Source organism: Chiloscyllium plagiosum, chromosome 1, assembly GCF_004010195.1.
Source record: "Chiloscyllium plagiosum isolate BGI_BamShark_2017 chromosome 1, ASM401019v2, whole genome shotgun sequence".
In the NCBI taxonomy this organism is placed as follows: domain Eukaryota; kingdom Metazoa; phylum Chordata; class Chondrichthyes; order Orectolobiformes; family Hemiscylliidae; genus Chiloscyllium; species Chiloscyllium plagiosum.
The window spans coordinates 64,680,154-64,695,051 of record NC_057710.1 but is presented as its reverse complement, the minus strand read 5'-3'; the positions used below and the strand labels follow the sequence as shown (position 1 = coordinate 64,695,051).

At 41.7% G+C, this 14,898-nt stretch overlaps 1 protein-coding gene across 1 annotated transcript in view; it reads right to left on the bottom strand.

Annotated features, from left to right (window-relative positions):
• The window catches only part of parp8 (poly (ADP-ribose) polymerase family, member 8), a 361,099-nt gene that overhangs the window by 51,177 nt on the left and 295,024 nt on the right, over window positions 1-14,898 (bottom strand). The window contains exon 15 of the mRNA XM_043688244.1: window positions 2,172-2,264. Coding sequence (XP_043544179.1) covers window positions 2,172-2,264 — 93 coding nt within the window. The remainder of the gene's footprint in view (window positions 1-2,171; window positions 2,265-14,898) is intronic.

Here is a 14,898-nt window from a genome sequence, read left to right as displayed (position 1 = left end):
TAGGATAAATAGACAAAGTCTTTTCCCTGGGGTCGGGAAGTCAAGAACTAGAGAGCATGGGTTTAGGGTGAGAGGGGAAAGATATAAAAGAGACCTAAGGGGCAATCTTTTCACGCAGAGGGTGGTACGTGTATGGAATGAGTTGCCAGAAGATGTGGTGGAGACTTGTACAATTGCAACATTTATGAGGCATTTGGATGGGTAAATGAATAGGAAGGGTTTGGAGAGATATGGGCCGGGTGCTGGCAGGTGGGATGAAATTGGGTTGGGATAACCAGTTGACATGGACGTGTTGGACCTAAGGGTCTGTTTCCATGCTGTACATCTCTATGACTCTATATAAACACAGCAGCTACAACAGCAGGTCAGAGGCTAGAAATGGGCGGCATGGTGGCACAGTGGTTAGCACTGCTGCCTCACAGCGCCAGAGACCTGGGTTCAATTCCCGCCTCAGGTGACTCTCTGTGTGGCATTTGCACATTCTCCCCGTGTCTGCATGGGTTTCCTACGGGTGCTCCGGTTTCCTCCCACAATCCAAAAATGTGCAGGTTAGGTGAATTGGCCATGCTAAATTGCCCGTAGTGTTAGGTGAAGGGGTAAATGTAGGGGAATGGGTCTGGGTGGATTGCGCTTTGGCAGGTGTGTGTGCACTTGTTGGGCCAAAGGGCCTGTTTCCACACTGTAAGTAATCTAATCTAATTTAAATACTATGGCGAGTAATTCCCCTCCTGACTCCCTGAAGCCTGTTCATCATTTACACTGGCAGCAAGAAGAGTGGAAGAGTCCTAGACTAGAGGGCATAGGTTTAAGGTGCAAGGGGAAAGCTTTAAAAGGGACCAAAGGGGTAACTTTTCATGTAGAGGGTGTGGTGTGTATGGAATTGCTGCCAGAGGAAGTCATGGAGGCTGGTACAATTACAACATTTAAGAGGCATCTGGGTAGATACATTTATCTGAAGGTGTTCAGAGGCATATGGGCCCAATGCTGGCAAAAGGGCTTAGGTCAGATTGGGATGTCTGGTTGTCTCAGATGAATTGGACTGAAGGGTCTGTTTCCGTGTTGTATGACTCAAGATTTAATGAAAAAAAAGTATTACTTACACAGAGAACAAATACTGAATTAGGTTTTCTGGTGCATGAGTCATAAGAAGTTAATATTCAGATACAGCCTATAATCAAGCAGCCTACTGGGATACCTGTCTTTATTACAACAGCACTTAAGCATAAAAGTAAGGATGTTCTGTTTCAGGGAATTGATAGTACCACATCATGAATTGTGTGTGCAGTTTTGGTCTCCTTATTTCAGGAAGGATGTAAATGCATTGCACCTAAGTTAGAGGTGATTTACATGATTGATACTGGGAATGAGTGAATTGTTGTCTGAGGATAGATTGGAGAGGGGTGAGGTTGTTTTCATTGGAGTTTCACTGGGTGAGTTGATTCAAGTGTATAAGAATGTTCTGGACAAGTTAGATATGGAAATTATGTTTCCTGTTTGGGTGAGTCAAGAACTAGGGTGCACTGTTTTAAAATTAGGGTTTGCCCTTTCAGGACAGAGATGAGAGAAATTTTTCTTTCACAGGATTTTGCAATTTTGGAACTCTGCCTCTGAAGGCAGTGGAGGCAGTGTCATTGACTATTTTAAATACAGAGACACATATATTCTCGTTAAACAGAGGAAGCATAGGTTGTAACAATATTTGACAATTTGGAATTGAAACAAATGGAGAAGCCATGATCTTATTGAACGGCAGAGCACATTCAAGGGGCTAAGTGAATTATTTCTGCTCCTATTTCTACTGTTTATAAGTTTGCAGCCTGTAAATTTCAGTCTCAAACTAGACCACGCACTTATGAATTAGAGCATTAAAAATACTTACTGAAGCACTTTAGTATTACTGTTCTTATTTTACTCATGTAATAGACATGGTTAGAAGCTAAAGGAATACTGGATTCTAAAATTAAAACAAAACAAACTTTACACCAAAAAAAAGACAACTTTTAAAATAATTTGATTCTTTTTGGCTTGATTAGATTTAAACTGGATTGCATGGGTAAAAGAAATGATCAAATGTTCCGTGCTACCTAATTCTCCCCTAACAACACGTTCATTGTAATCATCAATCACTTTGATCTGTGAGGTAAAGATCTGGCTAGTTAACATTTGTGTACCTGTGCCCCTGTTGCAATTTCATCTGCAGCTTCATTCATTACACCCAAAGTCTGGAATGCAAATACGCACAGCTCTCGCTCGCATACTGTGGGCTACAATAAAGAAAACAGCATAATTAATGTATAAACAAAATTTGAGCACATTACAAAGAATATAAACACACTGATTAAATAAGTTCTTTAAGAGAAATGACAAACGACTTAATTGGACTAAACAAAGCCTACATTTCCTCAGGTCCTCACATAAATATAAGGGAGGTGCTTGCTCTGCACTGGTAGTGTCCCTATCTCTAAGGCAGAAGGTCTGGGTTCAGGTTCTGCTTGCTACAGTTTGTGCAGTAACGTATACAATTAGTTGTTTAAACCTAATTATGAATAGAAGGAAATGCTCCTTTAAGGGACTTTTAAATTTCAATTAGTTCAATTTGTTTCAGTTGCTAAATAGGGTAGAAAAAAAACTTATTATGTCTAATTTTCTGAGGACTCTTCTCATGCCCATTTTGAGGACAAAAACATTGTGCAGTCCGGCACTCCAGTAAGGGTTGAACTGACAAGAAGTAGACTTTTTCTAGCCAAGTGGAGGGAGGTGGGGGGAAAGTTTGTAGGTGAGCATGCCAGGATGATTCGCAAGGAGAGTGTAGAATGGCTGTCTGATATATCCCCACCACTGTGGATATTTCCCTGATGCAGACATGGAGACAGACTGGCTGTTTGCGGAATGGAGGCAGGCATCCAGTTAGAGGCAATTTACACAACGCTGTCGTTTTGCAGTCCGTGGAGGGGAGGCGGGGTGCTGGTGGTGGTGGTAGTGGTCACATGTGCATTGAGTCTGCTGCGCCATTCAATCAGGGCTTTATGTTTCTCCACCCTATTCTCCAACCTTCTCCTTAATCTGTAATCCCATAACCAATCAAGAAGCTATGTATCTCTGTCCTAAATACACTCAGACTTGGCCTCCACAGCCCTCTGTGGCAATGAGCTCCTGGCTGAAGAAATTCCTCCTCAACTCTGTTCTAAAGAATCATCCCTTCACTCTGAGCTTGTTCCTTGGGTCCTAGTCTCTCCTACTAGTGGAAACATCTTTTCCATGTCCACACTATCAAGGCCTCTCAGTATTCTGTAAGTTTCAATGATGTGTCTCATCCTTCTGAACTCCATCAAGTCTAGCCCCAGAGTCCTTAACTGCTCCTCATATGATAAACCCTTCATCCCTGGTATAATTCTTGTAAACCATCTCTGGACACCCTCCAATGCCAGCACATCCTTTTTTAGGTATGGGGTCTACAACTACTCACAATATTCCAAATGTGATCTGACCAGCGCCTCAGCAGTACATCTCTGCTCTTGTATTCTCACCCTCTTGAAATTAATGCAAACATTGCATTTGCCTTCCTAACAGCTAACTGAACCTGCATGTCAAAATTTAAGGGAATCCTGACCTAGGATTCTCAAGTCCTTTTCAGATTTCTGAAGCTGTTCCCATTTAGAAATTAGACTATGCCTCTAATCTACTACCAAAATGCATAACCTCACACTTTCCCATATTGTATTCCGTTTGCCACTTCTTTGCTCACTCTTCTAGCCTGTCCAAGTCCTTCTGCAGCCTCCCCGCTTCCTTAACACTATCTGTCTCTCTGTCTATCATTGTATCATCTGCAAAATTAGCAACTATGCCCTCAGTTCCTTCCTCAAGATTGTTAATGAATAATGTAAATATTTGTGGTCCCAACATCACCCTGTGGAACTCCACAGGTCACTGGCTGCCATTCTGAAAAAGACTCCTTCATCCATGCTCTCTGCATTCTGCCAGTCAGTCAATCCTCTGTCCATGCCAGTACCTTGCCCCTGATTTATTTAGCAGCTTCCTGTGCAACACCTTGTCAAAGGCCTTCTGGAAATCTAAATGTCCACTGGCTCTCCTTTTCTAACTTGCTCATTAGCTCCTCAAGTAATTCTAACAGATTTGTCAGGCATGACCTCCCCTTGATGAAGAGTGGTGCTGGAAAAGCACAGCAGATCAGGCAGCATCTGAGGAGCAGGAAAATCAACATTTCTGGCGTTGGGGGGGGGGGGGGGGGGAAATGAGGAAACTGTTGAAGTCCACATTGATGCCATGGGGTTGAAGGGTTTCAAGGCGGAAGATGAGGTGTTCTTCCTCCAGCCGTCGGATGGTGAGGGAGTGGCGATGGAGGAGGCCCAGGACCTACATGTCCTCAGCAGAATGGAAAGGGGAGTTGAAATGTTCGACCACGGGGTGGTGGGATTGATTGGTGTGGGTGTCCTGGAGATGTACTCTGAAGCGTTCTAACAGTAGGCGTCCAATCTCCCCAGTGTAGAGGAGACTGCATCAGGAGCAACAGAGACAGTAAATGACGTGTTCCTGATGATGGGCTTTTGCCCAAAACGTTGATTTTCCTGCTCATCGAATGCTGCCTAACCTGCTGTGCTTTTCCAGTATCTTGACTCTAATCTCCAGCATCGGCAGTACCCATTTTCCCCTTGATTGAGCCATGCTGACTCAGCCCTATTTTACCAACTATGATCAAATGGTGGAACAGACCTAAAAGGCTGAATGGCCTATTTCTGCTTCTATGACTTATGATCTAAACACTCTACATCTTTGTACGAGAAAGGGAGGAGGAAGAGCAACAAAGGGATTAGGAGGAGGGGGAAGTTGAAGACTCAGATGTAGTCAGGATACCTGTAGATGAAAATGTACTTAACTAGGATTGCACAAGTTATGACTGATACAGCCGTATTCAGCTGATCTGAGGCAGTGCTTGTACCCCATGCACCAAATGTCACCATTGTGGCCATTCCCAGCACAAAGCAGTCCTACAGTTAACAATGTATCCTTCTCACTGATGCCTACTGGTCATCTGCTCATCTTACTTTACAATTTCCCTCAAGGATGAAGGTCACTTTGGAGGCAACAAATAATAATAGGGATGATGGACAATGAAGCTATGAAATGAAATGTGTGGTGCATAAATGTTGACATTAAAAGTGACAATATATCACTTTTAAACATCTTGATGCGGAAAACATAATACATTTCTCTTCCTTTTCCTCTAACTGATAAATGAAAACATCCCTGTGCCTTTGACAGAGTTTCACAGGCTTATTTCTCCTGCCCATACTAACGTTGTTGAATTAATGTAAATTCCCAGCTGGTTCACTGATGGCCTTTAGGGAAGGAAACCTGCCATTCTTATCCCAAGAGTCCACAGCCTTGTCAACATGGTTCACTCTTTACTTCCCCCTGTTGTGACTTAGCAAGTCATTTAATGTATTAAAAATGCACTTTTGCTGCAGATGTTCAAGATGAAGCTTCATCATCATCTTCCCTTGGCAACTATGGAAAGGTAATGACACCAACACCTAATGATTATATAAAAAACAAAAGTGAAAACATCCCTGCCCTGAACTACAAACATTGTGAGGGAATCCGTGTTGTATTTGGAGCATATGGAAGTACATGTCACTCATTTTCTGCATCCAGTTCCAACTGATTCCAGATTTGCATGACAGACAGAGGTGGGTTCAGATGTACATCAGAGTTTTGCTGATTTATTGTAGAAAGTGGGAGTTAGATTTCATAATATTTGCATGGTTAGCTCATTTTCTTTTGATAAATTATATTACCAATCTCTCTCCCAAATAACAGCTTTACCCCAGAAATATCCATCTACTCAAACAGGTCTTGGAAAGTAGTCATGTAAAAGCTCAAAAGCATTACATGTAATGTCAGAAGTACCCAGCAGTTGGCAGCATTAGCAAATTAACAGTAACCATTCAACAATATACATTCAACAATATACATAACTGTCAAGAAGATACACGACTCAACATATTAAATTTTAATTTAATTGACAGATTTTACACATTAAGCATGTATAAAAGATAGAGTTTGTGGACTCTAAGATGGCTACCAGATTTTTTTTGCCATTCTAACTTCAAGTTTTAGAATCATAAGAGTGCAGAAGAGGCCCTTTAGCCCATCTAGTCAGCACCTACAAAAAAACTACTCTAAATTTAAATGACTCATAACTTTCCAGCTCTCAGCCCATCGCCTTGTCAAGTCTCTGGAAGTTGATAGCATGAATTACAAAGGGACACTAGTAGTTGCTCCTGAGGACTTTTCTAATATCAAGGGTTACTTCAAGAATAATGAGAACACTTTTCAAATATGAATACAATGCTTGTCAAACACGAGATAACACAAAAAGGTCAGCCACGATCTTAATGAATGGTGGAGCAGGCTCGAGGGGGTCAGATGACATTACTCCTGCTCCTATTGCTTATGTTCTTAGGTTCTCATAGACTCAACTGACATCTTCATTGGAACAGAATGCAAACTTACCTTATGAAGGAACAAACGGCTCTAGATCAGGTGAGGAATTGGAATGCAATGAATGTCATATTGGGTTGTGGCTATAAGTGCAGCTACCAACCCCCCTTTCTATGATTTTAAAATTAAATTTTTAAAAATGTATTCACTTGTGGGACATGGGCATCGCTGACTGGTCAACAGTTATTACTCATCCCTAGTTGTCCTTGAGCAGGTGGTGGTGAGCTTCCTTCTTGAAACGGTTAACCAAATCATTTTTAGAATTTAGAATTTGTAGCCCCTAAAGGGCACTGTAACAAAAACAAGTCAGAGAGGAAACCTAAAAATTGAAAGCATCATTTTGGGGAAATCCTTCATACTACTTTTAAATAAAACAATAATTACATTAGACAGTCCTTGTCAGGACACTAACAAACACAACCAAAGAGTCGACAGAAACTTATAGGACTGGAACTGAAACTTATCACAATTAAATCAAAATATCATTATCTGAGGTGACAATGCACTAGCCCCAGTAATGCCCACTAGTTCTTAAAGCTCTCTACTCTGCCAGTGGATGGGCATGCAATTTCTCGATGGATGTGCGAGTGTAGACATAACCATGGAAGAGGGGGAGGCTCAGTGCTGGCCACTTTGACCAAGCCCAGGAACAGGCACATGCCTGTTTAAAGCCTTCTTGAACTCTGCAGTTATTGACACAGGTGGCCTGACTGGAGTCTCTTCAACCATTCTTGCATTATCACCTCCTTAATCATAGAATCCCGACAGTGTAGAAACAGGCCCTTCAGCCCAACAAGTCCACACTAACCCTCCAAAGAATACCACTAAAATTAAAGAACACTGTGCAGAAGCCTTTAAGACTCAACAATGTGAGCTATGGTAAGATTTGTGGCAGAATCACATATCTCAATGTATTGGGTTTGCTCGCTGAGCTGGAAGGTTCAATTTCAGATATTTCGTCACTATACTAGGTAACATCATCTGGTGACGCCTCCGGTGAAGCACTGGTGTTATGTTCCAATTTCTATTTATGTTTTTATGTTTCTTTAGGATGGTGGTGGTCATTTCCATTTTTTTTTCTTAGAGGATGGTAGAAAGGGTCCAAATCAATGTGTTTGTTGATAGAGTTCCAGTTGGGATGCCATGTTTCTAGGAATTCTTGTGCATGTCTCTGTTTGGCTTTTCCTAAGATGGATGTGTTGTCCCAGTCAAAGTGGTGTCCTTCCTCGTCTGTATGTAAGGATACTAGTGATAGTGGGTAATGTCTTTTTGTGGTTAGTTGGTGTTCATGTATCCTGGTGGCTAGTTATCTGCCTGTTTGTGCAATGTTTATTACAGTCCTTGCAAGATATTTTGTAAATGATGTTCGTTTTGCTCAATGTTGGGGGAATCTCACTCAATCTTTGATGCGTTGTAAGCAACGAGGTGGGTTTCTCACTTAGCAGCAAAGAGTTGCCACTTAAGGAGATAATAGTTTGTTAAATGGCTTATCAATGCCACAGCTTGTCTCATTAATACTCAGCTTCCTAAATTACCAAATGTACGAAACAAGTTGGACACCAAGCAATTTCAAGATGGAAGTCAGAATCACAGCCTGGCGACCTAAGCTTCCTGTTTGCTCCAAAGGATGTACTGACATCTCAGGGTACACTTATACGCAGCTCACGTTCATAGTCATTGATATCTGACATGTGCCAGTCTCTAAGAACCCTCAAGGCATATCTCCAATATTATGCTTCTGCACTGCAGTACTATACCAGCAACCATTATTGAGATGCTGTGCAAAAATATTGTATGCCCATGAACTGGACCAGGCTGCTTCTCTCAGCTCTTCACTTACCATCAAAACACTTATTCACACTGAGATTATTTGGATGCTCACAGAGTCCCTGACTTGCACTGTGCTTTGCCCCCTCAGTCAGAGCTACCAGGCTCATATTACTTCTGTCTTGCCTGACTGTTTAGCACAGGCTCAAAGATTAGAAGCTTGTTATTATTGTCAGGAGCCCTCAGTCAAGTTAAGGGAGATGGATTCACCCAAGTGGTCGGAGCACTGTAAATCACAGGCAGCCTCTATTACTAATACAGAGGCATGGACACATTTTGAATGGCCAGGGTCAGCATCTCTCCATATATGGAGCCAAATGTTGGGCCGCCACCACCCTAGGTCAGAAGTCACGTGACACCAGATTATAGTCCAACAGGTTTATTTGAAATCACAAGCCTTCAGAATGCTGATCCTTCAAATAAACCTGTTGGACTATAATTTGGTGTTGTGTGACTTCTGACCTCGTCCACCCTATAATCTTGTTGTCCTGGTGTGGGCTGCTTTGGTCCTGGAATGATAAAGAGGTAGCTATTAAGGAAGATGAACGTGGGTGGCAGTGCTGTTTGTTTTTGTGGGGAGGTGTCTTGAGTGAGTGAATGGTCAGCATGGAGAACATGCAGGATTTACGGTTACAGAAGTTGGGGTGGATAAAAAAAGAGTGAGGGAAGATGTTGCAGGTAATAGTGAAGGTGGTCGATCATGAGCCTTTGTGGGAGGTGGGTACAGCAGCAGAGATAGAATGAGTGTGAGGAATTGGAGCAGAGATGGTGACACTTGTGCTGGTCAAGTGGAGAAAGTCAATTACTTATTTTTCTGCATTGCTGTGCATTCCTCCAGATGGCTAAGGCTGTTGATCTGGGTGCCAACCTCAGACTAGGCTGGTATATCTGGTGTCACAGCCTCCTCTGCTGATCCTCGGCAAAGGGACAGTTTAATGTTTGCACTACTCCATCCAGCAGGACCACCAGGTCCCTGTTCACAAAGTAGGGTGCCAGTATTCCCGTCTACCATGCCTGGTGCAAATGTCAGGAACTATACAGTGCAGCTCTGGACTGACAGTGTTTGTCTGGGTGCACAATGGACTTTTAAAGATTACACGGGGGTGGGGGAGGAATGCTGGTCTTTATCTGATAGCTGGTGAGTGGTGAGTTGTTTCCGTGAACATGCATGGGATAGAATTAGATGTGAGAGGCACTTTTGGGGCAGGGTAGTTATTTAATGTGGAGAGTTGGTAATTCACTGACAAGTCTCACTGGGCTTTGCAGCAAAAATCCTTCCAAAAACTCTCAGTGAAAAAATGCACATATTTCAGCATTCTGTCTTTCTTGAACTTTGGCGTCTCATTATCTGCCCTGCTCTCTTCACCTCAGCTTTAGTGGCCAGGCCTTTAGCCATCCAGGCATGAAACTCTGGCATTCTGCTAAAGTCTCTACATGCCTTTTATTAAAGCAAACATTTGGCCAACGAATCACGTCATTCATCCTGCTATTTATTTTTATTGCTCACTCTCAACTACTGTCTGACTGAACATCTGTGAAGCATTTTCGGATATGTGAACATTTTTCTTATAAATAGAAAGTAAAATATTAAGCGTGCAAAGACATTCTACAGATTGCACACATTCATTGCATGCTACCCTAATACAAATTTTATCGAATATGTTAAGATTTCAGGTCTTCTTGTCACCTTTGTAAAATACAAATAGATCATCCTCCAGTGTCATTTTCTACACTGAAACTGTATAGCGAATGTCACAATTGGATATTGTTTTGCTCTTGTTAAATAAATTGGACTCCGGAGAAAGACCATGTCATTCATATTCTTAGCAGCATTTGTAACTATGGAATTTTCAGGGCTGTTGAAATAAATATATTAATGGACTATGACCAGAAATGATATTAGGTACTCATATGTCACTGATGTCCACTCTTATAGCAATAGCTATCTAAAGTCTTATTGATACCATTCATACATGACTAGTCTAAGCCATTTGGATGGCAAATGCATGCTGTTTTCTTTTACCCTGACTGAATTTAGTTTCTCTCCAGTTCCTCACCATTGACCACGAGTGGAAAGTATGCATATGGTATCATGTGATAACTAGTTTCAGTTTGACTCTGATGCTCCTCATTAAGAATAGCCTGTGAACACTCAGATATACACTTACAGAAAGAGCATATGGGTACAATATATGGAAGTTTGAAATCGGTCAATCTTTCTCTTCAAAAAGGTGTGTGCCTTCAGGACCAAACATTTCTGGCAGAGGGGCTGCTGTTACGTTTACTTCTCAATTTTCAAGCCAACTACCAAAGTTTAAACACCTTGCAAAGCCTGTCTTCTTAGTTTCCCAGAGACCTGAATTTATCCAGTTTTCATGAATGCTTTCGTTGGTTTTGTTTCATAGGGTAGTTATGGTAGGGGATTTTAACTTTCCAAACATCGACTGGGACTGCCATAGTGTTAAAGGTTTAGATGGAGAGGAATTTCTTAAGTGTAAACAAGACAATTTTCTGATTCAGTATGTGGATGTACCTACTAGAGAAGGTGCAAAACTTGATCTACTCTTGGGAAATAAGGCAGGGCAGGTGACTGAGATGTCAGCGGGGGAGCACTTTGGGGCCAGCGACCATAATTCTATTTGTTTTAAAATAGTGATGGAAAAGGAAACATCCATTACCCTTTGTTTCCTGTCACTGAGCCAATTTTAGATGGAAAGCACCACACTCAGCTGTATGCTATAGACTTTAATTTTTCTGGTCAGTCGACCATGTGGGATCTTGTCAAATGTATTAGTAAAATTCATGTAGAAAGCATCCAATGGATCAATGCTCTTTGTTATTCCTCAAAACATTTAAGGACAAAAGGGTAACTAGGGAGAAAATAGGGCTCCTCAAAGATCAGCAAGGTGGCCTTTGTGTGGAGCCACAGAAAATGGGGGAGATACTAAATGAGTATTTTGCATCAGTATTTACTGTGGAAAAGGATATGGAAGATATAGACTGTAGGGAAATAGATGGTGACATCTTGCAAAATGTCCAGATTACAGAGGAGGAAGTGCTGGATGTCTTGAAACGGTTAAAGGTGGATAAATCCCCAGGACCTGATCAGGTGTACCCGAGAACTCTGTGGGAAGCTAGAGAAGTGAGTGCTGGATAGGATAAATAGACAAAGTCTTTTCTCTGGGGTCGTGGAGTCCCGAACTAGAGGGCATAGGTTTAGGGTGAGAGGGGAAAGATATAAAAGAATCCTAAGTGGCAACTTTTTCAAGCAGAGGGTGGTACGTGTATGGAATGAGCTGCCAGAGGATGTGGTGGAGGCTGGTACAATTGCAACATTTAAGAGGCATTTGAATGGGTATATGAATAGGAAGGGTTTGGAGGGATATGGGCCGGGTGCTGGCAGGTGGAACTAGATTGGGTTGGGATATCTGGTTGGCATGGATGGGTTGGACCAAAGGGTCTGTTTCTGTGCTGTACATCTCTATGACTCTATGACTCTAAATGTCCAGTATTTGCTTAATGTAACATTATGTTTGCTTACACCAACATTATCCAACTTCATCTATTTTTATACCATCTCACCTAAAATAATGAATTGGTAACCATTGGCATTTTAGTGCATAGCTCAAGCACTAGAAGACAGCATGAACTATATTGTATTATTAATGACTGCTTTACTGAATCTGGAAAATGGCCTGACTGAAGTGTTTTAAAAAAAACACTGCACATTGCCCAGTTGCAATTAATGTGTAATCTCCTCTTCTGGCTCTCTCTGACATGTAGAGAATTCTATTTGGTCATATTCACAAGTCATTGGTACTGCTTCATTATCATAGCAAGATAATGCATGGTTCAGGGAATGACTTATTATTTACAACAAGCTCGTTCACTAGCATTGCAAGCACCAGTGACTATTATTTTGCTCGAGTGAAGGGTTTGCCTTAAACACTTTGACATCAATGAAACATGGCAGATTGCTATTCTCATTTTACAGGAAGCACACCTCTGATCACCATCTGAGCAAATGAGGAGAAAGAAATGCTTGATGTCTAAGGCTGAAACTCAACTGCTACTTTAATGGCAGTGTGAAGCTACTTCGGGTGTATATTCAGACCATGCAGATAATATAATTCCTGAGTCAGGTTTTGATCTATCTTGGCTTGAAACTATGCCACCATTCCTACAATGTCGCTGGGTCAAACACCTGCCTAACAGCACAATGGATGTACACAAACACCATGGACTGCAGCAGTTCAAGAAGGCAGCACAATAGAAACATAGAAAATAGGGACATAAGTAGGCCATTCAGCACTTTGAGCCTGCTCTGCCATTCAATCTGACTATGGCTGATCATCCAACTCAGTATCTTTTTAGATTAGATTCCCTACAGTGTGGAAACAGACCATTCAGCCCAACAAATCCACACCAACCCTCCAAAGAGCAATCCACCCAGATCCATCTCCCTCCGAGTAATGCATCTAACACTATGGGCAATTTAGCACGGCCAATCCATCTGACCTTTCTATCTTTGGATTGTGGGAGGAAACCGGAGCACCCGGAGGAAACCCACACAGACACGGAGAGAACATGCAAACTCCACGTAGACAATCGCCCAAAGCTGGAATCGAATCCGGGTCCCTGGCACTGTGAGGCTGCAGTACTAACCACTGAGCCACTGTGCCGCCATCTCTTCCTGCGTTATCCTCATACCTTTGATCTCTTTTGCCCTAAGAACTACATCTATCTCCCTCATGAAAAAAATTCAATGTTTTGACCTCAACTGCTTTTTGGGACAGAGAATTCTACAGGCTCACCACTCTCTGGATGAATAAATCTCTTCTCATTTCAGAAGACAAGATAAGGTTCTTACTGGCTCCCCAGCCAACACCTAACCCTCTGTCATCTTATTTAATTTCACCCGTAGAATCAGCAACTATTACTGCACACCATATCGATCACCTCATAAATTATAGGGTCAAGTTATTTGTGACTTCTGTATTTGCTCTTAAATTGCTTTCTCTTATTCTGCTTTTTGTTGTCTCATGCTAATATCAATCAGTTCTGCCGTTTCATGGTATTCTGTTTATCACTTCATCACTTTTCAAAACTATTCTATTTGCTGTGTGAGCATGATTGTTTCTTTATTATCCCTCAGTTTTGTTATTTTTATGCTCTTTTCATATGTGACATTGTTTGATTTTCAAGGAGGGTTCACACTCACAGTAGCTGACTGATCTGCTGGGTGTATTTCCTGTTGTGTGTCATAGTCACTGAGGGTTGACTTAATTACAGTTGTGATCATTTGCTATTCTGCAGCAATAATCAGCAGGGTAAAAGGATCTCGGTTGGAATACAATGAACAGTTTTGGGCCAGAGTCGGGTGAAGCCATGAAAGGTTTGGAAACAAGGATGAGAATTTTATTATCATGACATTGTTTAAAGCAGCAACAAGTAATAATAGTTAAGTGATTCTCAACTCAAAAGTATTATAAAGTTATAAATGATCTTCCAGGCAAGGTATTCATATTTTATCTGGATGCTGCATTGGGGAAGCTGAGAAGCAGAAGGGATAGGTTTTAAAAGATATTACCATTTCTACTACAGATATACGGAATATTTCTCTGATTTCTGATTAAAATTACCAACACTTTCTTCCCTTCTTCTTTAATTATTGATGTGATGAACTATTAGCAAGAAAAGGAAGTGCATAAATATACTTAGTTTTAAGTTTATGAGTAAGAGTAATTCATTACTTTAAGGGTTACATTTTATTCCTTTATATGTTATCTCTGCACTGTATTCAATCTCTCTCTTTCACTTTTTGATCAATCTGCGCCAATATAATGACGCTATGTTATTATACATCCGAGATGGTTGAAATGTTCATATTTCAAGGTTGGACAGCTTACTTTCCCTTTTCACATATAGAAATATACATAGTTACATGTAATATGACACAGTGAATTTATAAAAGGCACTTGAAACCAATGTACTTGGTATGGCAAAGGTGCCAGGAAAGTGGCTGGCCAACAGATTCATGCCTACATATTTTCATGACTGAATCAGATGTGTCATAAAGGCTGGCATCTTTCTCCAATCTGACAGTGACAGGCCTTTCAGAATACCCAGAAGTGGAAATCCCCTCCAGCAAGAGTTGCTGACAAATCAGAGGCCACTCTGAAGGCTGTGGTTGTTGCAAGGATGACAATGATCCAAGGTCTCTTTTAAGTGCTTTTGGCAGTGGGTAATGGGGGATAGTTTCGGGGTTGGGTTCACTGGGAGACAGGGGACAGACAGGATCATTTCGGTCTTGGAAAAAGTGAGGACTGCTGATGCTGGAGGCCAGAGTCGAAAAGTGTGGCGCTGGAAAAGCACAGCAGGTCAGGCAGCATCCGAGCAGCAGGAGAATTGACGTTTTGGGCATAAGCTCCTCATCAGGACATTCCTGGTGAAGGTTAGGTAGGGAGTGTTAGGCAGAGACTGCCAGGAGAAAGTGAGATCTGCAGATGCTGGAGATCAGAGCTGAAAATGTGTTGCTGGAAAAGCGCA